We start from the raw sequence: 27,611 nt of genomic DNA, 5'->3' as shown, positions 1-27,611 counted from the left end.
TATTAATTGGTCCTCGTATTTGTGCCACATTTTTCAATTACAAAGCACTTCCCCGGCCATTCATCTCTTTGAATAGCGATCCGAGCTGCTATTTACTGAGCACTTCCTGTGCACCAGGCCCTCTGTTTTCACCAGCCTCTCTCCACGCATCATCTTGATTCAGAGTTTCACAACAATCCTGTGAGGTACAGGAGTCCACATTTACAGATGAGGAAACTGGTACTCCAGCACGCTTACGTATCTGGCCCCTGGTCATACAGGGATTTGAACCAAGCTCTGTGGAAGAATCAGGGTCATCCCTAACCTAGAGCTTCCAAAGCTGCCCTGGGCACCTGAATGACTGGGTCCTTGTTAAAACGCAGCTTCTGATCCTGTGGGTCTGGAGTGGGGCCCAAGGTTCGTTCGTTCTTTCTTTCTTTCTTTCTTTCTTTCTTTCTTTCTTTCTTTTTAATATTTATTTATTTTTGAGAAAGAGAGAGAGAGTGTACGTGAGGAGGAGAGGGACAGAGAGCGAGGGAGACACAATCCAAAGCAGGCTCCAGGCTCTGAGCTGTCAGCACAGAGACCAATGTGGAGCTCAAACTCATGATCTAAACCATGAGATCATGACCTGAGCCCAAGTTGGACGCAGAACCGATTGAGCCATCCAGGCGCCCCAAAAGAGAATCACACTGGATAACGATGCCCCGGGTCAGTGAACAATCTGAGACTGCTTTACAGTAGCCCCAGGCTGGCAAGCCTCAGTTTCCCTGTCTGTCAGATGGATGAAATAGCTTTTGGTTTATGGAGATGGAATGGGGACTGGATGATATAACACCTGTGAAATGCCTGGCACACAATAGGTGCTCAATAAATGCTGGCTCTTCTCCCTTGATAGGAGCTGGCATGGGTCTGGATACACAACAGATGCTCAATAAATCTATTGAGCCCAGCATTTTCCCCCAAAGCAGAGAATAAACTGCATTATGTTTCCCTTTGGAATGAAGCCAAACCCAATATTAATTTTTTTCTTGAACCGCAGAGTTCCAAAAAGAAATAAAAGCAAGTAGAGTGATTGCAGTATGAAGCAAGCCTCTGTAATTTCTGTAATTACAGAATGGGAGCAAGACAAAGCAGGAGTATGCACAGCGTCATGGGAGGGAGCGGGGGCCCCTACTCCCAGGCCTGCTACTCCCCCCCCCTTGCCTTCCTGGCTCTTCATGGTGCCCCACTCGCTCTGAGTGGGTTCTGGGCCCACCCCCAGACCTGGACAATGGCAGCCCTGAGACACTGGCCTTGACCTTTTGGCCTCTGCCCAAGTCTCCACCCCATGCAGCCACCAGTCCCTCTGATGCAGTGGGACAGAGGGAGGATTGTCCAAGGCGGCTGCCACACACTCCCCTCCCCCCAGCCTGCCATCTGTGCAGGGGGCTGCTGACAGCCAGTCTGCTAGCAAGGCCTGTAAGCCCCACCTCCAAAAGAGAAACCTGGTCAACTCCCCACCACCTCTGCCCTAGCTGCCACCATTCAAGTCACTGTCCTCTCTCCCTGGACTCTCAGCCTCTTAATGCCCCCCCCCCCCCCCCCCCGCTTCACCCCCTGCCCCTCTGCAGCCTCTTCTGGGCAGAGTGAGACTTTTAAATGTAAGTCAGTTTTCCCCCACCACTTAAACCCTCTACTCTCTTCCATCCCGTTTAGAAGAAAATGTGAACTCCTTGCTGTGGTCTCTGAGACCTTGTGTGATCTGGCCCTTGCCTGCCTCTGACTAGTTCTGTTCCCTCCTGTACTGGACTGCAGCCAGCCCAGCCTCCATGCTGACTCTCAAACATGCCAAGCTTATTCCTGCCTCAGGGCCTTTGCACTTGCTGTTCCCCCTGTTTGAAATAATGTATCCTAGAGAGTCATATTTCTGGCTTCTAATGCGAACTGAAAAAAATTTTTGTTCAGGCCAAATAAAACAAGCCCAAGGGCCAACTTTGACCCATTTTGCCAGTTCTGATCTAGAGCTTCCAAACTACATATTTTTTTTCTTATAAAGCATTTCCTCACTCAGGGGTTGGCAGAGGTATTCTTTCTGCTTGGTTTGGCCCTGTTTTTAACGATGGCTTTGGGACTTGGTCTCAACGTGCACATCAAGGAAGGAACATTTTCATGGGAACATTTTCACCACTTTGCTGCCTTGAGTCTCTTTCTTTAACTCCTTCCCAGAGCCTCCCTGTGTGAGTCTTCTTCTCTAATACTAATCTAATCATATTATCACCCCCGTTGCATCCCTGCAACTGGCCCCTAAGTTCCTTAGCCTGGCTTTCAAGGTCCTTCACAAACTGACCTTCCTATCTTCAAACCTCCCTACTTCTGTTTTTCCACCTGGGATGCCCTTCCCTCTTTCTGACCCTGATGAACACCTATTCAGCCTTCAAAACCCAGTTCCAATGTCCCCTCATCTGGGATGCCTTCTCTGGTTGAATTAAATCATTCTTTCTAGGCCTACGGTGTCTTGTTCATACACTCTTGCTGCACGTATCACAAGGTATTATGATTGGCTGTAGACAGAGATATTTCTCCTTCTAGGCTGTGACCTTGTCAAGGTCAAGGACCTGGTCTTGTTAATGTTTGCAACCCAAGTGTCCGGCCCAGCTCCGTGTACACATTAGACCCTAGTAAACATTTACAACATGGAATCTTTCTGCTGGTCCCTGTTAGTTCACGGATTCAAACTCCGGTTCAAAATGCAAAGTGCTAGAAATGATTGTCCCATCCCTGTTTCAGCACCCAGCATATGCTGAGTAAGTACTTACTGAAGAAAGGAAGGAGTGAATGAGTAGGTGAGCGAAAGTGGAAAATGGGTCACTTGCGGTCACACCTTAACAGCGCCCTGTAGAATGTTAACTTCGGTGGAATTCAGCTAACATGGGAAAGTATTAAGGAGGAACATGTAGCCAGATTCTTGGTCTGCGGAATATCGTCACCTGATGGGGAAGATCCAGAAGGCCCTGGAAGTGGGCCTTGGAAAAATGTCCCAAATCACGAGGTGGTGAGAGGCATTCCTATTACCCATTGCGTCGGCAGGTGGAGGAGGGCTGCAGAATGGCACTGTACAGGCTGGTGAAGAAATGCCTGGTCTCACGGCGGTGGGTCCACAGAGCCATCTCAACACTGAGCAGCCCCTGGCGGCAAAGCGCAGGAACCTGTTTCGGGAAAGGGGAAATAGCAACTGGCTAGAAGGTTGGCTCCTGCTTCAGAGAGCATTACGTTTCTAGAAAGACAGCCAGATTCCTCTGCTGTGAACTTGAACATGCCTGTGCTTTCCATGTGCCGTTTTTCGGAGAAAGGGAGCGACAGGTTAACCAGCTGGTGTCAGGAATGAAAATTGGCAAGAAGCTATTCTTGGGGGGTATTAGCGAGGCCGCTTCTGAATGTGCTGTCTGTAAGCATCGGGCCCTAGGCTTTTTAATGAACAGGGGCCCTTTGATCATTTTCCTGCCATCTACTGGATGCTTTGGACTGTCTTTTTCTTGCCAGACTTGACTTATTACAGAACAGTTCTTTATTTTATTAACTGACCACACAAACGTACCACTCCCAGCTTCGACTGGCCCAAGGTGATCAGCTAGACCACTCCTAAGTTGGTATACAAGAGAACCCAAAGCATGGAGATTTGACATTTTCATTAGCTAGTTTCCCCCCTGGAGGCCAAAAGGACTATTTCCATCAGTCTGAAAATGCTGAAAGTCTGTGAAGGACCGGATGATACGCCCTCAATAAATGCTAGCTGCTCTTAGTAGTGGTATTGCCATCGTCACTACCACGATGGCCTTCTGGGAAGCTGTGACACCTAGATTTGGAACCACAATCCGCACACATACAGAAATAATCACAGTGATGATGAGGGCTGAGATTTCCTAAGCACTCACTCTGAGCTAGGTATTCCTTCCCCTGCTCTACATGCATGATCTCATGTAACCCTTCACCGCCCCATTTTACAGATGAGGATCAAAAAGGGGGTGGAACTTGCCCAGTGTTAGTAAATGTGAAGGGGAGCTGAGGTCTCTGATGTAGCCCCGGGGCCGTCTGTCCCACTGCCTTGCAAGCCAGAGGGCCTTCTCCATGGGGATCCCCAAAGAAGCACCAGTTACATCAGTTCGTGGCCTTATATTGTTACCTTCACATTTTGCACGTCTTCTAAAAGGAAGGCTGTACACGCGGAGACGTGGCTCTTCAGAGGGCAGTTACAGGCATCTGGCTAAATCTTTCTCATATTCTGAAGATAGCATGTATGCCTCTCTCATGCTGAGCTCTTCAAGTAGCCATGGACTCTGATCTCTCTGGCCTTTGCACGAGGTGATGCTAAATGTACTTGTGGAGAGGGTGGTGGAATAAACCGCCCGGTGAACCAGAACTCTGCTTCCTCCTGACCTTCCACCTTTCCTGTGTGTCAATGTTGAATGATTTCTTCAAAGGACATACACACCGTGTTTCCCCCTTAAACACACCCTGCCATCTCCCCTGCTTCCTGGGAGTAGGCCAGAGGGGCACCTGTCTGCCTGCCTGCCTGCCTGTCACTCTGTCTGTCTCTCTCCCTGAGTGGTGTGGGGCAATCTGAGGCCCCAGTGCACAGCACCGTAAATTTTAGTTTGGTTTGACTCTCTGTGGATAATCAACAAATGTATCCAGAGTGGAGGCCAGAAGTTGTTGTTCCCGTAGGCTACAGAGAACTTGGTCAAGTGGTAAGGGAGCAGAGATTCAAGACTTTAGCAGGAATCCTCTGAGTCAATGGGAGCAAACAGGAAATTTGTTACCGCTATGGGGATGCTTTCTTTGTAACCTCTAAACACAGGTATGTAACCCAGCCTTAAGAAAGCCTGGAATGGCAGACACAAATGCTTCCAAGATTCTCTCTCCATCTTTTTTTTTTTTTTAGTTTATTTCTTTATTTTTAGAGCGAGAATGGGTGGGGGAGGGGCAGAGAGAGAGAGAGAGAATCCCCAGCAGGTCTGCACTGTCAGTACAGAGCCTGACGTAGGACTCGAGCCCACGAATTGTGAGATCATGACCTGAGCCCAAGTCAAGAGTCAGACACTTAACCGACTGAGCCACGCAGGTACTCCTCTCTCTCCGTCTTTGGACCTCTGATTTCCTTCCTTCTCAGCAGATAGATGGGAGAGGCTGGTCTTCTTTCTCAGTCTCATGCCAAATTCCCAGGCAAGGAGCTTTGATTGACTAGCCAGAGTCAGGTGATCAGCCCTGGTCCAAGGTGATTGGATCCTTTTGGACAAACATGGTGGCTGGAGCCCACAAGGGTAGGTCATGGGGACAGTAAAGGGCATCACTGCTTTGATAGTGAATGGCTAACTGCCCCCCCACACACACAAAAGGGGTTCCATTTTAGCCTCCCCTTTTCCTGATGCTGCTCTCTCTCTTGCATATCCCAAGACTTCCTGGTAGACTACAGAATGAGCTACCATCCCTGACAATGGGAGGTCACCCTACCTGAGTCTGGAGTTCCTTCTGATGGCGCCAGGCCCAAGTCAGGAGCTAGATGGGCATCTGAGACAAGGCTGTGGGTCATCCTTGAGAACAAGAAACAGGGTTGGCAGTAAAGTTTCGATGGCCTGAAGGTGGTCTGGTTTTCTGTGAACTCTAGGAAGAGACAATGGTGTTTGGTAATGAGGACTGCGCGTGAGGGGCCGTCAGGTGGGTGCACAGCCCCCAGGGTCCCCCCAGCGGGGCAGCGCTGAGGGAGGAGGCTGCACATTGCTTTGGCTCCCCTCCTGCATCTCAGACCTCAGACCAGTGCTTCACACATTCCTGTGAGCCCTGGGGATTCCATACATTTATTCTGCATGATTTTATTAATTTAAAAATGTCTTATAGAAACTTAGAAATGTAATTTTTTGCAGAAATTTAGAAATAATTCTAAAAATCCAGAAAAGCACACACACACAAAAAAGGAAATAAAAATGACTCTTATAAACTAATCACTGTGAATACCTTAGGATATATCCCTTGGGTCTTGGAGGGTTTTTTTTAATGAACACATTTGGGGATGGGGAGTGGGCAAAATTAGGATCATACTAAATGAACTATTTTGAGGTCTGCTTTTTTCACTCCATAAAACAAGGTACCGTCTCACGTGTTCTTAAGGTGGTCTTTTACAACATTTCTGCATGTTTGGTTGGAGGATGGAGAAAAATCTCGGCTGAGTTCGCTGGCTCCCATTTGGGCCCTGAGGAGCTGCGTCCTCTCTGTCGCCTTCTCTTTTCCTTCTCATAAAATGATGGAGTGACATCCTTGCCTTGCCCTCAAGGCAAGGTCCTGAGAGGGCAGCAGGCCCCTTCCAGCATGTTCCCAGTGCCCCGTGGCCAGCACCACACTGCATGGACTCACGTGGTCACCCGGCAGGGGCTCTCAGAGAGAGGCTTCCCGCCCCCCTGCCGCTCTCCCTCCAGGGCTGCCCATTAGGTACTGCCTGCCAGCTCACCAGGGTCCCTCCTCATGTCTGCTTTTCAGGATCCCACCCAGGGGCTGCAGAGGGCACTGCTCTGGAGCTGACGCACCACTGAAAATCATCAGGTAACATCTGTAACCAAAATCATTACAACCATTTGTGGAGTTCTCTCTGTAAACCAGTCAGGTGAAAAGTACTCTTACAGCTATTAAAGCTTAGTTTTGCCACCCTTCTACAGGTTAGATAAGATTACTCCCATTATATAGATGAAGAAACTGAGGCTAGAGCAATAAAAAACAGTGCTTAGGGTCACTCAGCTTGTAAAAGGCAGACTGGAGATTTGAATCCAGGACGGGACCGAGCCCAAAGTCATACACTGTCCTCTACCCCATGCTGCCTCTGGAACTAAAGAGGTAAGGAGAGTGCAGGGTGTAGGTGAGATATATCTTGGGTCAGAGAGGTCATGTAAACTAGTGGTCCTTCTTCAACTGATGGCTGGGACTGGCTCCCAGCATAAGAACCTCCTTTTGCAGAATTTGTTAAATGTATGGATTCAGGATGCATCTTCTTGAGATTCTGATGTGGGACATCTGGCGTGTGACCTGGGAATCTGCATCGTTACAGAGTTTCACAAAGAACTTGGAAGCATGGCCAGGCTTGGGGTTGCTGAGAAAATAGTAACAAGTTCCCACCATTTGCCAGGCGCAGGGTCCTCATTGAATAAGCAAAGAACACTGCCCAATGAGGGACATACTATTATCATAACTCAATTTTTTAATATATTTTTAAATTTATTTTTTAACTTACATCCAAGTTAGTTAGCATATAGTGCAACAATGATTTCAGGAGTATATTCCTTAATGCCCCTTACCCATTTAGCCCCTGCCCCTCCCACAACCCCTCCAGTAACCCTCAGTTTGTTCTGTGTATTTAAGAGTCTCTTATGTTTTTGTCCCCCTCCCTGTTTTTGTATTATTTTTGCTTCCCTTCTCTTATGTTCATCTGTTTTGTGTCATAAAGTCCTCATATGAGTGAAGTCATAGGGTATTTGTCTTTCTCTGACTAATTTCACTTAGCATAATACTCTCCAGTTCCATCCACGTAGTTGCAAATGGCAAGATTTCATTCTTTTTGATTGCCGAGTAATACTCCATTGTGTGTGTTCTTTATTTATCCACTTATCTTCTTTATCCATTTATCCGTAGATGGACATTTGGGCTCTTTTCATACTTTGGCTATTGTTGATAGCACTGCTATAAACATTGGGGTGCACAAGGGGTGTACCGCCTTCACTCACCACCTGTAGCTGGGTCACCTCCCTGTTCCAGCCCATGGTTAAGCCCCACCATTACATTGGTCATGGTTACTATGACCTCAGAGAATGAGAAATCTACTTGTACCCCACGAGGCAAAGATAAGGAACACTTAATATTTCTGTCTGAATATTTGGTCTCCTCAGTTTTCTTCTCTGAGCAAGACCCATAACGAGGGCATGTGACGCAGATGCAGGTTTGACATTAGCTCAGGAGCTATGAAGACACCACATCCCCACGCACAAGTCTAGAAACAAAGGGTACTGCCCTTCCTCTAGGAGAAAGAGGGCTTATTGAGAGAGCCTTCTCCAGCTCCTAGGTTGTTTGGGATTATTTTATTTTTGTAATTTTGGGGCAACTCCAGGATCTTGCCACCCTTCTGTGCCTATCACCCCACCTCTCTCTTCTCCCAGGGTGACCTTGAGCCGCAAAACTGCTGTCCGCGTGGACCGGGGCCGACATCGCACGTCCATCTGCCAGGACCTCTGTGTCCAAACTCCGAGACATGGCGACCAATGGCAGCAAGGTGGCCGACGGGCAGATCTCCACGGAGGTCAGCGAGGCCCCTGTGGCCAATGACAAGCCCAAAACTCTGGTGGTCAAGGTGCAGAAGAAGGCAGCGGACCTTCCAGACCGGGACACGTGGAAGGGCCGCTTCGACTTCCTCATGTCCTGTGTGGGCTATGCCATCGGCCTGGGCAACGTCTGGAGATTCCCCTATCTCTGCGGCAAAAACGGAGGTGGTAGGTGCTGGCCTGGCAACCTCCCAGCCGGGCCTGGACCCCTTGGAGAGTGTCACACTTGGGCGTTTTCTGGGGCAAACTCAGGGGAAGGGGTCCCCTAAAGACTCCAAAGGGAGTACAGGCCCCATTTCCTGTTTCTTGTCCCTTAACCAAAAGATTCCCAGAAGGACAAGTGTCCTTTGTTAACACCACCAAAAAGTTCACCTCTTCATTTTGCAAAGAACGGGGGACATAGTCTGAGCAAAGGACATCCTTGGACCTCAGTTTGGCTGTGGGTGCTGCTTTTGAGGCAGAGGGTAAGGATATCATGGCCGGGACCCAAACACGCCCTGCCGTGATGCTCCCTCTGACCGGGGCTTCTCCAAAGCCTTGGGGTCACGAGCGTCTCTCTTCTCAACCCCACAGGGGCCTTCCTGATCCCCTACTTCCTGACCCTTATCTTTGCGGGGGTCCCTCTCTTCCTGCTGGAGTGCTCCCTGGGCCAGTACACATCCATCGGGGGCCTGGGGGTGTGGAAGCTGGCCCCCATGTTCAAGGGTAAGTCTGCAGAGTGGGGGGCCATGTGCTGGTGCCCCTGCCCACAGAACTATGGTGAAACCAGGCCCTTCCCGGCACTTCCATCCCCACTGGAGAGGGGGACCTGCTCGGTTCGCTTCTGAGCAGAGTGGAGCCCTCACAAGGAGCCAGGTGATAGATGGTGGCACTGACTATAATCTAGGGTGAGGGAGGTGGACAGGAGTGCCCAGTGCAGAGGCCCCCCCCCACACACACACACCAGCCTGCTGTCCTGTGAACTTATTTCCCAAGCCAGGGCTGGTGCAATTTTCTTTGCTTCCTTACTCAGTGCCTGACACTCAGATAGATATGTGGAGAAGCATTCTTGTCTGGCAAGCTCAGACTCCTGCCCCACCTGCAACCAGCCAGTGCTGGGCCGCAGACCCAAGTCCCCACTTGCCAGGTGTGTGTGACCTTAGCTAAGTTCCTGCCTCTCTCTTAGCCTCAGTGCCTCAATAACACCTGTCTCCAAGGGCCAGTGAGCTGGTGGGCATCATGGAAAATGATAAGAATGGCACTCACTGGAGTGTTATAATTTTTTTTCATGTTTATTTATTTTTGAGACAGAGACAGAATGCAAGTGGGTTAGGGGCAGAGAGAGGGAGACACAGAGTCCGAAGCAGGCTCCAGGCTCTGAGCCGGCAGCACAGAGCCTGATGCAGGGGTTAAACTCACAGACCGTGAGATCATGACCTGCTCCACCCAGGCGCCCCATGTAATTATTCTATGAAATGTCATGCTGCCTTGTCCACTCCCAGGTGTGGGCCTTGCTGCCGCTGTGTTGTCGTTCTGGCTGAACATCTACTACATCGTGATCATCTCCTGGGCCATCTACTACCTGTACAATTCCTTCACCACAGTGAGTGGACCCTTGCACCGCCCCCTCCAGAAGGAGCCAGACCCAGAGCCTGCTCTCTGTCTACTGGGACTACCTTTCTGCTCACAGTGCTGTTCCTTGGGTGGAGGGTGTGGTTTGTGTTCAGTGGTCCCTGTCTCCCTGCAAGTTGTAGCACCATGAACCAACAGCTGCTCTGGGCCAGCCACTGAGCCAGGTGCTTCATGGGGGCTAACATCTACTCCTCTTGACACCCTTCTTAAGGTGGCTTTTGTTAGCTCATTTCATACGGACCCAGACTTCCTTGGTTCCAATCCTGACCCCAGGATATACCAGCTGTGCAACTTCGAGAAAGAAACTTAACCTCTCTGAGCCACAGTGCTTATTTATACAATGAAGGTAGAAAGGAAACCTGCCTCATAGAGTTGTTGTGAGGATTAAGGAGTAAATATGTGCAAAAGGCTTAGGATTGTACCTCACAAAGAACAAGTACCGTAAAGTGTTCACTGTTAACATCAGTGTGCAGAGGGTCAAACAGGCGAGATCTCTTACTCAAGGTCACATAGCTAGGAAGCGGCCCCCAGATGAACAGACAAGATATTGTGGTGCCGCTCAGAAAGCTGGTTTTCAGAGGGATATGATCAAGGTTCAAGTTTCAGCTCTGACACTTAGGAGCTGTACAATCTTGAACAAGTTGCTGCCCCTCTCTGATCTCTAAAATGGGGATCTCAACAAGACCTGCACCTGAGAGCTGTTGGAGAGGGGAGGCGAGGTAATGGATGGCTATGAGGAGGCTCGGGGGACTGTGAGGATGGACGAGGTGCACTGGGACCACTGTTGCCATCCCCTGGGGGCTCAATTGTGTTTGTCCGTGCCCCTGTGCCTTTGCAGACGCTGCCGTGGAAACAGTGTGACAACCCCTGGAACACAGACCGTTGCTTCTCCAACTACAGCGTCGTCAACACCACCAACATGACCAGCGCCGTGGTAGAGTTCTGGGAGTAAGTGTGGGGCCATCGGTGGTGGGGGTGCCTATCAGCCAGGGCCAGCAGGAGACAGAGGTGCCCTCAAAAGGGTGATGGGAGCTGATGATGTGCGCAGGGCTGAGGGGGAAGCGAGGGAGAGTGAAGTCCCTTTCTCCCTCCTAGAGAGCTGGGCCATGGAAAGGGCCACTAGTTACAAACTAGGGAGAATGAATTGCTTCGGTACAGAGAATGAATTCCTGCCTTCTCTCTCCTCCTGACCAGTGGCTCCTGCCATTGGTCAAACCTAGCTAGAAGCCAGAGGACAAGGGAGCCAGCCATATAGGCATAGCACCCAGCCTCCCAGGGCACAGAACAGAATGGACAAGGGTGAAGAGTGAGTCCCCGGAAGGGAGTAACCAGCACAGGACAGGGAGAATTGCCAGGAGAGGACAACAAAATCCCAGCTCATCCTGAAAACCAGTCCAGTCTACTTAGAAACCCAGAGTTGTTTGGACTAAAGGCACACATGCACACACGCACACATGCATACACACACACACACACACACACACACACACACACACACACACACACTGTACATACTGAAGGCCGTGCTGATTGTATCTTCAGGAGAGCACATCATAGATTGTGTGTTGGGATATTGATTACTAAAAGGGGCCTTGGGATCCAAATCTTTTTGGCATGAAGGAGGCATTTGTGTTGGGTAGCTTGAAAGGGTCTGGGAGCACTCTGAAAGGTTCCACAGCACCTTAGATAAGCTGCCAGGAGGAACTGTTCTCAGGAGGTGTCAGAACACGTGATGCTAGTCTTTGTGCAGAAGTGTCCTTGGCTAGGTTGGTCTCCTTACAAATAAAATTAGATTCTTTGGCTTCTGCTTCTTTCCAGCATCGGCCACATACCCATTCCGGACTGCGTTCAGACATTTATTCAGTAAACATTTCTTGAGTGCTTACTGTGTGCAGTGTGGTTAGAGGCATGGCAAACATAAGCAAACAGGCAGTCGTAACACCAGATGAGCAAGGCTAAGAGGGGGGGATGCACGGGAGGCTAGAGGTGCCCCAAGTTGGTACCTGGACCAGCCCAGGTGAGGAGTGACATCTAAGGATGAAAACCACATAGGAAGGACAGGTGTCAGCAGGAGGAAGAGAATGCATGAAGGCTTGGAGGCAGGTGAGCGCAAGCCAGGCACAGGTGAGGGGATGGGAGTCATCCAGGCTGATGAGCGTTTGAGGGGCTTCAGGGGGTGCTGAGACTAGAGAGAAAAGTAGGGCCAGCCCAGAAGGGCCTTGCAAGGTCAGCCTGGGGAGGCTGGGCTTCATGCTGAGGAAGTAAAGAGCTATTCACTGTAGGGTTTTAAGCAGGCGAGTGATACGATCAGACTTACCACTTAGAAGGGTCTCTGGGGCTAGAAGGGAGTGGGGACAGAGCAAAAATGAAGGTGCAGGTCTAGCTAGGAGGGCACTGCAGCCAAACAGGTGAGCAATAAAGGCGGCCAGACTAAGGTTCCGGCAGGTCCCTTGAGCAAATAGCACACTCTCTGCCAATTAGTATAATGGACCCCACGGTCTCCAGCCAGCTCCTGGATCTCAGTGACCACAGATGTCAGCACAGTCCCAGTGGAGGATGTCATCTGTGTTCAGTCCCTGGGTACCCCCAGGTCACTCCAGCTCCCACGTGACTTTCTGCTCTCTCCACTGTTCCACCAGGCGGAATATGCATCAGATGACAGACGGGCTAGATAAGCCAGGTCAGATCCGCTGGCCTCTGGCCATCACCCTGGCCATCGCATGGATCCTTGTGTATTTCTGTATCTGGAAGGGTGTTGGCTGGACTGGAAAGGTAAGGCCTGTGCACAGTGGGGACCAGAAGGGGACAGATCTACAAGGGGATTTCTGCTCTGGGCAAGGAGTCTGCACCTCGAGGAATCCCGTCGAACCTGGAGTGAAGCAGTTCTCTTCATCTCCCTCTGCCTTGGTTTCCTTTCCTGTAAAATGGGAATAATAACGCTACCTACCTTCTGGGCAGCTCTGAGGATTACATACCACAATGCAAGTCAGACAGTTACACAGAGCCATGACAAAACACGTGGTAAACTTTGCTCAAGGACCATTGAACAAACTGTCCCCACACATCTCCACTGAGCCAGCCCTTGTAGGGTGATCCAGAGATGAATATTCCACATCCCAGCCTTTGAGGAGCATCAGAAATGGATCAATGAATGGTTAAATACGCAGGCCCTGTTCTGGAACAGTCCTGAGTTTAGATCCCAACTTCCCTGTTTACCTGGCTAGGTGACCTTAGGTCACTGCTCTGAAACTCCATTTCCTTCTTTAAAAAATGGGGCTCATCTGTTGGTTTGTCATGAAAATCAAATGGGGTGATGATTTTGTAAAGCTCTCAGCAGCTAGCGAGAGGAATTGTACTTGTTTTGTTTTTATTATTGGCAAGGGCAGAGCAGGTCAAGCTTGGAGGGGCGGGGAGGTCCATCCTGGGGACATCTGGGGAGCTTGCCAATCAAGTTGGGGTAAGGGGACTGGCCTCACACCCATTCCTTTCTCCTTAAAGCCCCACCCCAGGAGTCCAGGGTCAGAAGATGGCTCAGCCTGTCACTGGCCCTAGCCTGAAGGGAACTTAGAGACCTGTCTGAGTTCTTATAGCAAGTAAGGGAGAGAAGGGATTTGAACTGAATCAGGCAAGAGCAGGGAGGTCCAGACTACCTGAGCTGATGTAAGCAAAACAGAACCTTAACAAACATGCTTGGGCATGAGTGCAGGTGATGAAAAACTCACCAATTCCAGTCTGGTGGGACCTTTGGACCTACCAGTTTCTCAGTTCCAAATCCAGTGTCAAAACCTCTCGAATGTGTCCTTAGACTAGGCAGTCAGGAGGAGGGCACAGGGGTCTCCCATCCCGATTTTAAGAAACAGAAGAATGTAGGGGCTAAAGGCACTGGAAGAAATAGAGCTCAGCTTGAATCTCAGGCCCCTGATTCCTAGCTGTGTGTGCTCGGGCAATCTATTTCACCTCTCTGTGCCTCAGTCTCCTCATCTGTTAAATGGATACAATAATAGTACCTTTCAGGGTTGTCATAAAGACTGAGGAGAATAATCTATGCAGAATATGTAGCATATGCCTAGCCACCATATACCATATACTATGTAGACAATCCATGATATCAGTTATCTTTTGAGTGAGTCGTCCAATCCAACAGTAAACACTTATTAAGCACCTAGTGTATACCTGACTCCATTCTGAACATGGAAGACAGATTAAAGTGTAAGGCCTAGGCAATATATATTAAGCATGTTGTATGTCCTCTGAGTAGGCAGGTTGATTGTATCCATTTTCCAGACAAGAAAATGCATGGTTCAGAGAGGATGAGAAATTGATCCAACGTCACACAGCTTATAGGTGCTGCAGGTGTTTCAAATTCCTTTTTCCTAATTCTGAGTACAGTGGTGTTTCTAGTGGATTATGGCTGCCTTTGCTAACCCTGAAGAATCTCAGATCCATTGAGGGAAATGAAACTATGAAATACAAGGGTTATTGAACTTGAAAACTGCTCTTTCACAACAGTGGACAAAGAAGTGTAATCTCAGACAATGACATCAGTCTTTTGATTATCAATTTGGCAAAAAAAAAACCCCACGTACTTTTTAATGATTATACTCAGTGCTGGCACCTTTGTGGGGAAGGTGCGCTCTGAAATGCTGGACAAAGTTCGGTTTCTGGAAGGTAATTGAGCAATATGGATCACAAGCCATTGAGAAATTTATCCCTTTTTAGTCATTAATTCTACTTCTACAAAATTTTCCCAAGAGTGGTATAATAATTTTCTGCACAAAGTTTTATATATAGGGGTGTCCAATGTTGTATTAGTGACATTCATATAAAATGCATAAAAAAGTTAGTGAAATTCACATAAATGGATAACAGTAGGGGAAACTTTAAAAAGGATGGTAGAGCCTTCTGAGGGACTATTTTGCATAATTAAATATCACATTTTTAAGAGACAATAAAACAATTTTTAGTAAACAAATAAAGTATGTACTGTGTTTTTGAATTTTAAACATGTTAAATGAAGATGCAAGTACATAATTTGAGCATCACTTTGTAAGAAAATGTGATCATATATGGAAAGCAAATTCTCAAAAAGGAACATTAAAATGTTCACCCCCATGCTTTTATGTACTAGGCATTTATTGAGTGTCTCTTATATACCATGGGCCGTTCTAGGCACTGGGAAAACAGAACTGAACAAGACAAGCCCTCTCCTTCATGTAACTTAAATTCTAGGAGCTGTTGAAGGGAACTTTGTGTGTGTGTGTGTGTGTGTGTGTGTGTGTGTGTGTGTGTGTGTGTAAAATTTTCCTGACACCATATTGTACTTGAACAATTTAGACAAAAGTCAAAAATTAAAGGAGAGGTTGAGGGAAGGAAACTCCAGGTGCTGAGCTGGTTGGTTCATACTCCAAGGAGAGGCTTCAGAAAAGTGGGCAAACACAGCCAGTTAGGAATCCAGGAAGGCTTCCTGGAGGAAGATGAACTGGAAATAAGCCCAGGGCCACAGGAGATACTGATGTAGGTGAAGTGGGGGGAGGGGAAGAATGGGCGCGCTGGAGTGGGGGTGACGACCTCGTTGCCAACTCTTCTCCCAGGTGGTTTACTTCTCCGCCACCTATCCATACATCATGCTGATCATCCTGTTCTTCCGTGGAGTTACGCTGCCCGGGGCCAAGGAGGGCATCCTCTTCTACATCACGCCCAACTTCCGCAAGCTGTCCGACTCTGAGGTGAGTGCCTTCCCCAGGGCCCCGCCCCTCTGGCCGGGTGAAGGGCCCACCTGAGTCCTGAGCCACCGTTTACCAGCTTTAGGAAAAGTTCCTGTACCTCTCTATCCCTCATGGAAACCAATATGGTTGCCAGGTAGAGCTGGTTACCACGTGTAAAAGGCCATGGGGCACTGTGGCAATGATTATAATTTTGACTAGTTCTTGATCATCCACTTATAGGTGTGGCTGGATGCGGCAACCCAGATCTTCTTCTCCTATGGACTGGGCCTGGGATCCCTGATCGCTCTCGGGAGCTATAACTCGTTCCACAACAATGTCTACAGGTGCGGGAGCCCAAGAGCCCCTTCCTTCCCGGCCACGCCTCTCTAAGGTCAAGCCTGCACGTGACCACTCCCCCGTACAGACCACGCCCCCTGGCCTTTCTCTACTTTCAGCTCCACTCCTCTCTAAGCCGATTCCTTTGTGGCCACTCCTTCCTCTTCCACCCCTTCCCTGGGATGGGGTGGGGGCACCTGCCCTGTGGCCCTTCTCCCAGGCATCCTTTTCTGCCCCTGCCCCTCATCCCTCACCCCTCCTAACCACTGCTCCTAGCTCGCCTCCTGACCAGCCCCACCCTCACTGACTCCGCCCTTTCCTCTCTGCAGGGACTCCATCATTGTCTGCTGTATCAATTCGTGCACCAGCATGTTCGCAGGATTTGTCATCTTTTCCATCGTGGGCTTCATGGCCCATGTCACCAAGAGGTCCATTGCTGATGTGGCGGCCTCAGGTTCGGGCCGCACATTGGAGGGCACGGGCTCCTGGGGTGGGAGGGGATAACGCGCGGCATCTGTAGCCATCGTCAACATCACCAGCAGCAGCCTGGGGACAAGCCTGCGGGCAGAGGGAAGAGCCAGTACACAGGCCTGGAGACAGGGATGAGTGTGGTGTGTGGGCTCCCTGGCATTGAGCATCACTATGTGCCAGGCAGGGCACGGAGCATTTTAGTTGGAAAGCATCTCTGAAACTTTCCAACACGATGGAGCGGACGCTTTTGTTATCCCATTTACTAGGTGAGGAAACAGGCTCATGGACCACGTTCTCCAAGCTAGAAAAGTGGTGGAATTGGAATTGAGCATCGACCTAGCCGATCAAGAAGCCTGGGCTCTTAATCCTGTGACCATACTGGCTCTTCCAAGCACAATGCTGCCTTTTGCAGGGAGGAGAGAGACGCTTTCTTGCCCCCTGGGATATAAACCTTGTTCCAACTCAGACATGCTCACCACCCTGACACAAAGTGCCTGAATCTTTGCTTTTGTCCCACTGCCAAACACGTCCTCACAAAGCAGGCTGTACCCACTCTGTTCACCACACAGTCATCAGTGCTGCAGGGTCCCAGGAGAACCCCAGGCAACCCTCACCTCCCTACTCACCCAAGAAAGCAGTGAGATGAGGGCCCCACTGTGTACACAGCAGAGGCCCTGAGGCTCAGGGAGGCATCTTCTCCATCATGGAGAACTGGGCCGGTCATGTGGAAAGGAACTTTCTCCACTGATGTCATCTTCCCTCCAACGGCCAGCTCATTTCTCTGGGACTCCCCAGCCGCCACCCCCCTTTCCTGAGCCAAACCCAGGGAGGATACAGTTTCTTTCCTTCTCCTTCTAAGGTTTCCCCTGATCTCTTGACTACTCCCTACCCAGATGCTCAAACGCAATATTGATCTCTTTAAGCCTTCTCCTTCCCTGTGCTCCCCAAAGGTACCACCGTCCAGGAGCCAGGACAGCCCCAGCATCATTCTGGACCCTTCCTTCACCTTCACTCCACAAACCAGCCAATACCAGGACCTGCCCTTTCCACCTCCTCACTATCTCTCCATTGGGTCATCTCTCTGCACCCGCACTGTCCCCACTGCTGGTCAAGCCACCAAAGTCCCTCATTTCATCTCACTGGCACCCTGGCCTCCAGACATAACCCTACTCCCTCCCCTGCCCACACGCACTCTGTATCCTCATCTAGGAAAAGGGGGGCTGACGACCCTCACCCAAAAGGTTACTCTGAAGATGAAATGCAATAAAACTTAGAAAGTGGGTAGTGTGCTGGGTATGCTGTAGGGGCTCAGTACCTTTTTTTTGTTTTCTTTTTTACCCTTCGCTCCACAGGCCCTGGCTTGGCATTCCTGGCATACCCGGAGGCAGTGACCCAGCTGCCCATCTCTCCCCTCTGGGCCATCCTCTTCTTCTCAATGCTGCTGATGCTGGGCATTGACAGCCAGGTGACGATGGCCTCCCTGGCACTTTGAAGAGCCCCCAGCCAGCTTTGTGGGTCTGGGAATAAGCAGGGAGAGGAGGCCATTGTCTCAGGCCCCCAGGAAGATGGTCAAGAGTTTCAGACCCCTAGCCTGTTCCACCACATGAGACTTCAGGGATCAGCTCATCCACTTTCCCCATTTTCCAGATGGGGAAACTGATGTCCAGAGGGAAAGGACCCCGGCGAGTTCCCTGGACTGATGTCCAGAGGGAAGGGTCACAAAGAGAGGCAGAGGCAGAATCAGGCCTGGATCCTGGGGCCCTCCTAGCCCTGCTATCCCGACATTGCCGGACCCCTTGGGTCTTGCCCCAGAGAGTCAGGCTTTGGGTGGGTTGGGGCTGGGGTCCGCTGCATGTGGCTGACCTTTGACCCCCTTGAAGTTCTGCACCGTGGAGGGCTTTATCACGGCCCTGGTGGACGAGTATCCCAGACTTCTCCGCAACCGCAGGGAGCTCTTCATTGCTGCCGTCTGCATCGTGTCCTACCTGATTGGCCTCTCTAACATCACCCAGGTGAGCTCACTGGGCACGTGGCTCGCCTCTGGTGCAGCCACTTCCAGGTCCTCTCCACCCCAGCCTTGTACTGTGTCACCCTTCATCTTTTCGTTGAGCACCATCTCTGTTCCAAGCCCTGTACACACAGCAGTGGGTCAGACAGGGTCCCCGCCCTTAGGGTGGGATGGTGGGAAACACACACACTGAGTTAGAAATGATAAGACACACCTAGAGAATACAGCCCCTACCCCAGCCAGGGGCACCCAGGACTGCTTCCTGGAGGAAGGGATACAGGGACTGTGTTTTTAAAAACTCATAAAAATTAACTGGAGAGTCGAGCTGGAGTTGAGCCTTTGACATCAATACTGTCTCTTCTTCTTGTTCCCACTTTGCTTTTTTCTATCGATATTAATGAGCACTCCTGTCTGCATTCAAGGCCCTCCTGGTCTAGTCAGAAGGCATACATATAGCTGATGAATTGTACAATAAATATAAATGACCCTAAAGCCATGAGCTCAGCCCTGTGGGTCTGCTTTATGATCGGCAAAACTACCCCTGGATTCAAATATAGCTCATTCCCAGAATATTGTTCATTTATTCCTTTATTCCTCCATAGTTGTTAAACACTCACCATGGGCCTAGCATGACACTGGAGATTCAACAGTTAACGTGACAGACACAGTATCTGCTCTCTTGGGGCTTACACTTGGGTGGGCAAGACTGACATACAAATTACATCATTTCAGAGAGTGTTCAGTGCCCCCCCCAAAAAAAGGGCAGTGGGACAGGGAATGACCAGTGAGAGTGGGAAGGATGCTACCTCAGACAGAGTAGTCAGGAGAGGGCCCTTTGGGGAAGTGGCAGTTGAACTGAAACTCAAATGATAAGGAAGAGACAGCCAGGGGAAGATTGAGCTGGGGGAATAAAGCATAGCAGGTGCTAAGGTCCTGAGGTGGGCATGGGCTTGGTAAATTTGAGGAGCAGAGGGAGTGAGGGGACAGAGGTTGGGGGTGCAGAACCACATCATGCAGGACCTTGCTGGCCAAAGCCATTTGTACTTTGTATTGTACTGCATTGCATTGCAATATATTGTATTGTATTGTATTGTATTTTAATCTCTCAACTTTTGATGTGTTATATTTATGTCTTGTGTAATCCATGGAAGGTTTTAAGCAGGGAAGAGGCACAACTGATTTAACTTTGTGGAGAGCTGGCTCTAATGACCAGCTCCTCTCTCAGTCCTCCAGCATTCCCAGGAATGGGATGTTTTTCTTCCCCAGACATTTTCTTCCCAATTCCCAGGGAGGCAGTGATCACCTCCTCTCATAGTCACTAGGCCCTCGATGCTTCTTTCAATCTTCCCTTAAGCCTTCTCCTTGCAGCATCGTCTAACACTTACCTGGCCAGACTGCAAAGGCCATGTGGTCTGTGAACTGCGTGTCCTGGGCACTGGCCGGAAGTGGACCCCCTCTTACTGCTTTTCCTCTTTTAGGGAGGCATTTATGTCTTCAAACTGTTTGATTACTACTCTGCCAGCGGCATGAGCCTACTCTTCCTTGTGTTCTTCGAATGTGTCTCCATTTCCTGGTTTTATGGTGAGTGTCAACTCTCCTTCCTCCTGCCCTCCCTCATTCATTCATTCAGTCAGTCATTCATTCCTTTCTTCAGTTATCATTCAACAAAGACAACTTGAACACCAAGCCCTTTCTATACATTAGTTTACAACTGACCCTTGAACAACCCGGGTTGGAACGGCACAGTCTGCTTATTCTGCATGTAAATATAGTGCAGTGTTTTTTCTGATACTTTTTTCAGTATAGTACGGTGCTATAAATGTATTTTCTCTTCCTTCAGATTTTCTTAATCACATTTGTTTTCTCTAGCTTACTTCATTGTAAAAACATGGTACATAATGCATAGAACATACCAAATGTGTATTAGTCAACTGTTATTGGTAAGGCTTCTACTCAGCAGTAAGTTATTGGTGGTTATGTTTGTGGAGAGTCAGAAGTTATATGCAGATTTTTGGCTGCATGTTGGGGGATCAGCGCCCCTGGCTGCTACATTGCTCAAAGGTCAACTGTCGTTAGTCCTTACAACAATCTGATGAAGTTGACACAGGAGATTCTATGCTTAGAAGATATGGTATAAAGGCGGGTTAAATACATTCGTTGGAAATGGGAGCCAAAGTTTCTTCATAAATTTTGGAATAAGAGCGTTTGAGATTTTATCTAGAAAAGTAAAACCAGGGGTTCCTGGGTGGTTCGGTTTGTCAGGCGTCTGATTCTTGATCTCAGCTCAGGTCTTGATCTCAGTGTCGTGAATTCAAAGCCCCACATTGGGCTCCATAATGGGCATGAAGCCTACTTAAAACAAACAAACAAACTACAAAAAAAACTTCTGAAGTTAAATATGTAACAAAAATGGGGCTATAATTAAAGGTATGCACTACCTTAGAACAAAGAATGTAGTAAACAGTGATTTTATGTGTGTGTGTGTGTGTTTTTTTATGGCCTAAATTTCCAGACCCCGCTATGTGATAGTCCAAAGTAATCCTCCCCTGCACTTTGATTATCACAGCAAGATGAGTTTGAACCGTTTTCCTGGGTCCCTCTTAGTCCTTGATAGCCACTGTTCCTTCTTCACCTCCTCCTCCTCCTTGTCATCTCCCGCCTCACTCCCAACTGGCCTAACGCTGTCAGATCCTCACTGGTCAGTGGCTCTGCTTAGAATTCGGGCAATGCCCAACGTCAGTCTTGGGAACTTCATGACACCTGTGATTTTTCTGCCAGCTTTGAGGTTCTTCTTTGCAGTCTGTCCCCGGTTGCTTATAGCATCAGATCATCAGGGGAAAACGCCCTGTCCAGCAGAGCCTTGAAGGAATGTCTAGGCTAGCTGTTGGGTGGGAGGGACATTGAGAGAGGCGGGGACATCTTTATGAGCACATCCTTTTGTTGGTGGGTATTTTCATGTGAAGGTGCCTGGCTTTCCCATACAACCCACGCGCTGGGGGGTTTGGTTATTGAATGCTTGGATCGCAAGGACCCCAGGGAGCATTAGCCCCCTGTTACAGACAAAGAAGCGGAAGCTCCGAGAGGTCAGGTGACTTCCCTGTGGTCATACTGCAAGAAAGTGGCAGATTGGGGCTTCGAGCTCATTCATCCCTGCTGCTCTTGCTCCAAATGTCACAGGTGTCAACCGATTCTATGACAACATCCAAGAGATGGTTGGCTCCAGGCCCTGCATCTGGTGGAAACTCTGCTGGTCCTTCTTCACCCCAATCATTGTAGCGGTAAGGACAAGGCTTGACCAGCCCTGTTAGCGTGAGGCCAGACCAGGCCCTGGGGCCACTCAGGTCCAGAGAGAAACTTCTGGAAGCAAAGGTGCCCATTCCGTAATAATACTACTGCCTCCCATTTGCTGAGCGTCTGCTTTGTGCCCTGCATGGTACCGCGGTACGTTACACCATCCTCACAAACCTCGGCAAAATAGGCATTCTTGTCCCTGCTTTACCGCTGAGGGACCCAGGCTCAGCCTGCCAGCATCACCCAGCTAGTTGGTATTGCGTTCAAACCAGGCGGGCCCGATTCTGAAGCTCAAACCACGGGAGGCCTCTTATTCTCAGCATCCTTCATTGCCTTAGGCAGGAGGAAGCTGAGGCATGAGCAGGCCTAGGAGGGCTGCCCCAGTCCTTGGGGTGGGGGCTAGGCCACTCTGTATGATGTGTCCTGCACAAAGACACTCGGCTGATGGCCGACCAGAGGCTGATTTCCAGTTCTCATTCTGCTTGCCAAGCTGCTTATCTTGGAGGAAGGGTCCTCACAGAGAGGGCACCAACTTCAAACTGGTCCTCCCGGAAGGACTGCCATTTTCTGCTGGTTCTCACAGAGAGGGAACCTTTGGCTATTGGTCCTACCCGAAGTGGGTGCCTTTTTATATTCTATACAAAGATGTCTTATGTACCAGCAGTGGCCTTGGGTGCAGGATTCCCACGATACTGGGCCCTTATGAGGGTCAACCTCACGGCGAAGGAGGTGGTCAATGGACCTATCAGCTTCAGGGTCTAGAAAGAGGCCTTGATTGTCCAATCTGGGTGACTGACTGTGCGCCATCCCCTCTCCTCCACCCTCCCCAGGGCGTGTTCATTTTCAGCGCTGTGCAGATGACTCCTCTCACCATGGGGAACTACGTTTTCCCCAAGTGGGGCCAGGGCGTGGGCTGGCTCATGGCTCTGTCTTCCATGGTCCTCATCCCTGGTTACATGGCCTACATGTTCCTCACCTTAAAGGGCTCTCTGAAGCAGGTAAGCCCCTTCTGCACCCTTTAGATTGCTAGTCCCCTTACCCTGCTGTGCTGGGCACAGCCCCCTACCCTTGCGGAGCTCACAGTCTAGTTAGGATACAGACAGGCCAATATCCAATGACAATAGGGTGTTAGAAGTACCATGATTGGGGTAAATCAAGGAGGTGGGTTAGCCCTGCCTGGGCTGGGGAGGGTTAAGAAAGGCTTCTTGAAAGAGGAGATAGCTAAGAAGGTGCCTAAGGATGAGCCAGCGGTAAAAGTAGAAGCACAGAAAGAATGTTTTTAGAAGGGGATGGAAAGGAAGCATTTGCAAAGGCCTAGGGGTATAAACTGCATATGGTGAACTGAAGGCAGAGCACTGTGACTGAATGGTAGAGAGGGGTGCAGAGGGGATGATAAGAGATGAGGTTGGGCATGTAAGAAAGTCAGGCTCATGAAGGGCTTTGAAAATTAGGACAAGAACTTTGGACTTTATCCTGAGGGCAGAGGGGAGCCTCAAAGGTTTGAAACAGGTGAAGGGTAGGGTCGGATGTATTGAGGGCTTACTCTAGACCTCTTTTGTGGGCTTGATAAAGACAAAACATGGTCTTACCCTCGAGGAAAGATAATGTAAAGCATGCTGCCCTCAGCAGGGGCCTACTAGCACATTCTAGGCCCATACCAGCTCTTTGTTAAATTATATGGACTTCTCAAGTGAAACAAGGCCATGTTGCAAGTACCCAAGTGCTAGAGACATTGATGGAGTAACTGCACGCTGAGATTTCACTGAGGAGAGGTGGATAATCAGAATGTGGAGGGCCTGGGATCAGTGGTTCTCAACCTTATTTCTACCAAGATGGACCTTCCAGACCAATCAGAGCCAGAAGAGGGAGCTCTATGGTCTGCGGCCTAAGGAGGACAAGGTGGAGGTTTGTGTGTAGCCCCTGGGCCAGGCTCCTCCTTTCACAGATGGAGAAACTGAGATCAGGTGGGATAAAATACTTCCCCACCCCTTGCAGTAAGTCATTAAGTCATTAGAGGAGCTGAGGCTTACAGCCCCTTCTTCCAACTCCAGGCCCAATGCTTTCATTTTCCATAATCCTCTGCTGAGTGCCCAAAGGCGGCCAGGTCTTGGAGTGGCAGAGAGGCAAAGGCAGTGCATTTGAGGAGGGGAGCTCAGCCTGTGTGCAAAGGCCCAGAGGTGGGCATCTCTGAAGACAGTGCATTATCTGAAGGGACAGGATTTCGGGGAATATGTGTAGAGAAGGTAGTGGGACATCCATTCAGGAAATACGTATTGAACACCTACTATGTGACAGTATTATCAGTGCTAGAGACACATTTTGCCATGAGAAAAATAGGCAAAAATCCCACCCTCCTGGGGCTTACATTCTAGTAGAGGAAGACCAACAATTAACAAAATAAAAATGTGTTAGATAAGGATGAGTACTGTGGAGAAAAATAAAGTAGAAAGGGGTTTTAGGGAGTGCTGAGCAAGGCCTTGCTGAGAAGGTAACACTGAGCCAAGACCTAAGGAGGTAGAGATTGAGCTGTCTAATTATCTGAGAGGAAGGATGTACCAGACAGGGCGAGTGCAAAGGCCCTGAGGCAGGTGTATGTTTGGCGTGCCTGAGGAGCAGTGAGGAGGCCAGTGTGGCTGGAGTGGAGTAAGTGGTGGGGAGGGCAGGAGCGGCAGGGAGAGGGCCAGCCGGGAGCTATTACAATAACCCAAATGTGACAGATGCCACTCGGCCCGGGTAGAAACATGGGAGACTATGGAGGATGTGGGGGTGAGGCTGGAATCTGGGGGCACTCTGAAGGCAGAACAGGCAGGCAGGACAGACCTGAAAGGGGGGTGGGGGAAGGGAGCAGCCTGTCTTCCTCCCCCCACAGCCCAAATTCTCCCCGGGGCCCGCAGCGCATCCAGGTCATGATCCAGCCCAGCGAAGACATCGTCCGCCCCGAGAACGGCCCGGAGCAGCCCCAGGCCAGCGGCTCAGCCAGCAAAGAGGCCTACATCTAGGGGCGTCTGGCGGCTCCCCGACCCGACACTCTCACCCCCCGACCTGGCTGAACGTGACCACCGCTTGCTGTCTGAAGATACCGTCTGTCTCAACCTACCTCGAGTGACGGCGAGTCCAGACATCATCACCATGCAGAGAGAGGGGAGGTGGGGGACAGTCACACCCCCGGTGGGCCCCGCCAGGGGCAGAGATACCCCACGGCTCCAGCACCTGTAGGCTGGTGACCTTTTTAATCGGGCCCCATAAGCATCAAGCAATCAGCCTTTGTGACTGTGTGGTAAATCCTTTTCATCCTGCCCGAGAGTGTGGTGTGGTGTGGCCACACACCTCGAGGCTCTTAGTCATGTTCCTGACTGTTCTCTTACTGCCGAAACCCACGACTCTTATCTCGGACTTCGCAGGAGTTCGGTTCCGTCAGAACGCTGCTCTGTACACACGAAAAGGGCATTTCGTATAATGGGGATTTCCAGGGAGAGCTCACTCGTACGAAGCAGGGAGCCTGCGGAGCTCTTACTTTCATTTTTTTGTTTATCCTTCCCGAGGCAGCTGGACAAAACAACCCCCCCCCCCACCCGAGGACCTCCATCCTTGTTCCCTGAGCTGCATCTCCAGCAATCTGTGGAGCGTCCTTCCCTGCCCCCTTCCCGCCAGGCCATTCTGATTGCACCTGGCCCGACAGCCATCATTCCAGACGGCCCAGCTCTCCCTCGCTCCCTCCTTGGAAAACTGCCACAAGCACAATTGATTTTTTTATTGCCATTCTGGGGGCCTGAGGTCCCTCTGGGGAAATTCCCGAATCAGGAGCCCCAGTTTCTCTGAGGCTGCCCCATTTTATGGAACGCAGATCAGGTGCGGAGGAAATCAAGGCGAAGTTTCGTCTGTCCTTGAGTCAAAATGGATGCGGTTCTCTTTCTGGCTCCCCTTTCTGCTGTGTCCTCACTGCCGCCCCTAGTCAAAATGCTGCCTTCTTCATTCATATTCCTCAGCGGGAATCCCCTCACTGCCAGGAAAATCTCCCCAGCCCACTAACTGAGGAGCTAGTGTTAACCCAGACCACCCCCACCCCCCCCCAAAGTGCTTCCAAGATTAAACTACTTCGTCGAGAAGTACTATTTGTTTCTTTCCGGAACTGGGCTCCGTGGTGGTGGTGGTGGTGGTGGTGCTGGTGCTGGTGGACAGCAAATCTGGCAAAGACACTTTCTTGCAAGTTCCGGTGACTCAGCGTTTCTCATTTGCCAGGAAGATGGGTTCCCATGTAGCAAACTGTATGTTGTGCCCCGTAGCTCCTTAGCTAGTTAGCTCACAAATCGTGTTTTACGACTAATCCTTAATAATTATGGTGAATTAACTGTGACCGTGGGTTTTTTAATCTCTTGTCATTCTCATCCGACAGTGACCAGCATACCAATTCTCGCAATAAGGTATGACCCTCAGAATATTAAGCACATCCTTGTAGAGAAAACAAAAAGTACGTGTACACGTAGAAAGGCACACACCTATACGTTCATCCTCGCGCGTGGTATATAGGGTCTTACTTGGTAACGTGTAGGGAATCTCAGACCTTTTCCTGAGGTCATCTGTAAAATAGTCTCATTGCTAAGGCATCCCACATGCCAACTGGTGAATCCATGATCAAGATGCTTACGTGTTGTTACATTGTAGGGTTTAGGATGAAAGGAACCCTTCACTGTGTCTCATGGTCCCACCTCCCCAGCCTGTGTGAATTCCTTTAGAATAAGGGCAGGAAGACTTCTGACATTCTCTTTGTCCTTCAATGTGAAACTAAGACCAAGTCTTTCCAAGATAAATGCAGTGTACTTAATGTTTGTAAGCAAATCTAATTGAGATGTTTGGCAAGAAATCCCCTAACTGATTTCCATCCAAACCTACTTATATAGCACAATATTCCGTGTCGTACAATTTCTGTGAGAACTGTGAATATGTGTACCTTTTTTTAGTATTTGCCCTGGGGGAGAAGATATTGTACTATCATATATGCTTTTTTTGCAATAAGGATTTATTCTCAGAACATCAAGTAAATCTATCTCTATATAAAAAAAATATATGTAATATATACATATTCAAACTATATACAGAGCCTGTTTTAAAAAAAATTACACTATTATTTAGAAAAATTATCTGTTCTATGGACCAAATGTAAAATATTTATAAATGAAGATGCATTTTAAATGTCTATAAATGGTGTCATAACTAGAGCACGGGCGTTATGTACGTTTCTAAGAATTTAGAGGAAAAATAATAAAGGTTCTATGATATACGATGGCAGACCTTCAGTTCTTTGGGTTGCGGATACAAGAGCCTTGTTCACTGGAACAGCAACACATACACACAAAACTTTTTTTCCCCAACAGGGAGAGAGATGTGGGCTCAAAACTCCGGAAAGATACAGCTGGGCTTCCCAAAACCCTGTAATGAGTGAATAAAAAGTGACTCTGAGCTACATAAGGGAGGTTTTATCACTCGTAAGCAGGGCTCTGAGAGGCCACAACTCTCTGTTAAACTGTAAGCTGCCTCCCACCCAGAAGGAAGACAGCAGGGTTCTAGGAAACACTCAGCACCCCATCATATGCTTCCTTACTTGAGTCACTTCCTCATACGAGCCAACCGCTCGCCCTGAAAACGATGGCATGGAAGGGAAGGGAAAGATACGGCACCCCATTCTTTCTCTGATCAGAAAGCAGAAGTTGGGGGTATGGGCAGCATGTGAAAACCTCAGGAAGTGAAATCGAAATACCTCTGTTTTGTGTCAGTTTCTCCTGTTCTGGAAAGAATGAAATGCACGTGTGTGTACAAGTTCTGAAATACGTAGTCTGTATTTCACATGGAAGTTATGGGCTCTTCCACTGGCATTTG

At 49.4% G+C, this 27,611-nt stretch overlaps 1 protein-coding gene and 1 long non-coding RNA gene across 2 annotated transcripts in view; one reads left to right on the top strand and one right to left on the bottom strand.

Moving 5' to 3' along the window:
- SLC6A1 (solute carrier family 6 member 1) overlaps positions 1-27,018 on the top strand; it is a 43,155-nt gene extending 16,137 nt beyond the window's left edge. The window contains exons 2-16 of the mRNA XM_086697426.1: positions 6,490-6,552; positions 8,154-8,483; positions 8,889-9,020; positions 9,797-9,897; positions 10,765-10,874; positions 12,566-12,698; positions 15,518-15,652; positions 15,872-15,975; positions 16,297-16,421; positions 17,791-17,903; positions 18,319-18,450; positions 19,925-20,027; positions 21,624-21,724; positions 22,568-22,735; positions 24,632-27,018. Coding sequence (XP_086553552.1) covers positions 8,246-8,483; positions 8,889-9,020; positions 9,797-9,897; positions 10,765-10,874; positions 12,566-12,698; positions 15,518-15,652; positions 15,872-15,975; positions 16,297-16,421; positions 17,791-17,903; positions 18,319-18,450; positions 19,925-20,027; positions 21,624-21,724; positions 22,568-22,735; positions 24,632-24,736 — 1,800 coding nt within the window. The 5' untranslated portion in view covers positions 6,490-6,552; positions 8,154-8,245 and the 3' untranslated portion in view covers positions 24,737-27,018. The remainder of the gene's footprint in view (positions 1-6,489; positions 6,553-8,153; positions 8,484-8,888; positions 9,021-9,796; positions 9,898-10,764; positions 10,875-12,565; positions 12,699-15,517; positions 15,653-15,871; positions 15,976-16,296; positions 16,422-17,790; positions 17,904-18,318; positions 18,451-19,924; positions 20,028-21,623; positions 21,725-22,567; positions 22,736-24,631) is intronic.
- On the bottom strand, positions 2,802-4,280 carry LOC147583479 (uncharacterized). Its single transcript, XR_015248253.1, has 2 exons — positions 4,142-4,280; positions 2,802-3,167 (listed from the first exon to the last, which is right to left on the bottom strand). It is a non-coding gene; the product is annotated as an uncharacterized LOC147583479 (long non-coding RNA).
- Positions 27,019-27,611: the final 593 nt, after the last annotated feature.

The sequence above is a fragment of the Puma concolor genome, chromosome A2 (assembly GCF_028749965.1).
Source record: "Puma concolor isolate L17-30 chromosome A2, mPumCon1.1.hap2, whole genome shotgun sequence".
In the NCBI taxonomy this organism is placed as follows: domain Eukaryota; kingdom Metazoa; phylum Chordata; class Mammalia; order Carnivora; family Felidae; genus Puma; species Puma concolor.
This window is presented reverse-complemented; position numbering and strand designations above follow the sequence as displayed.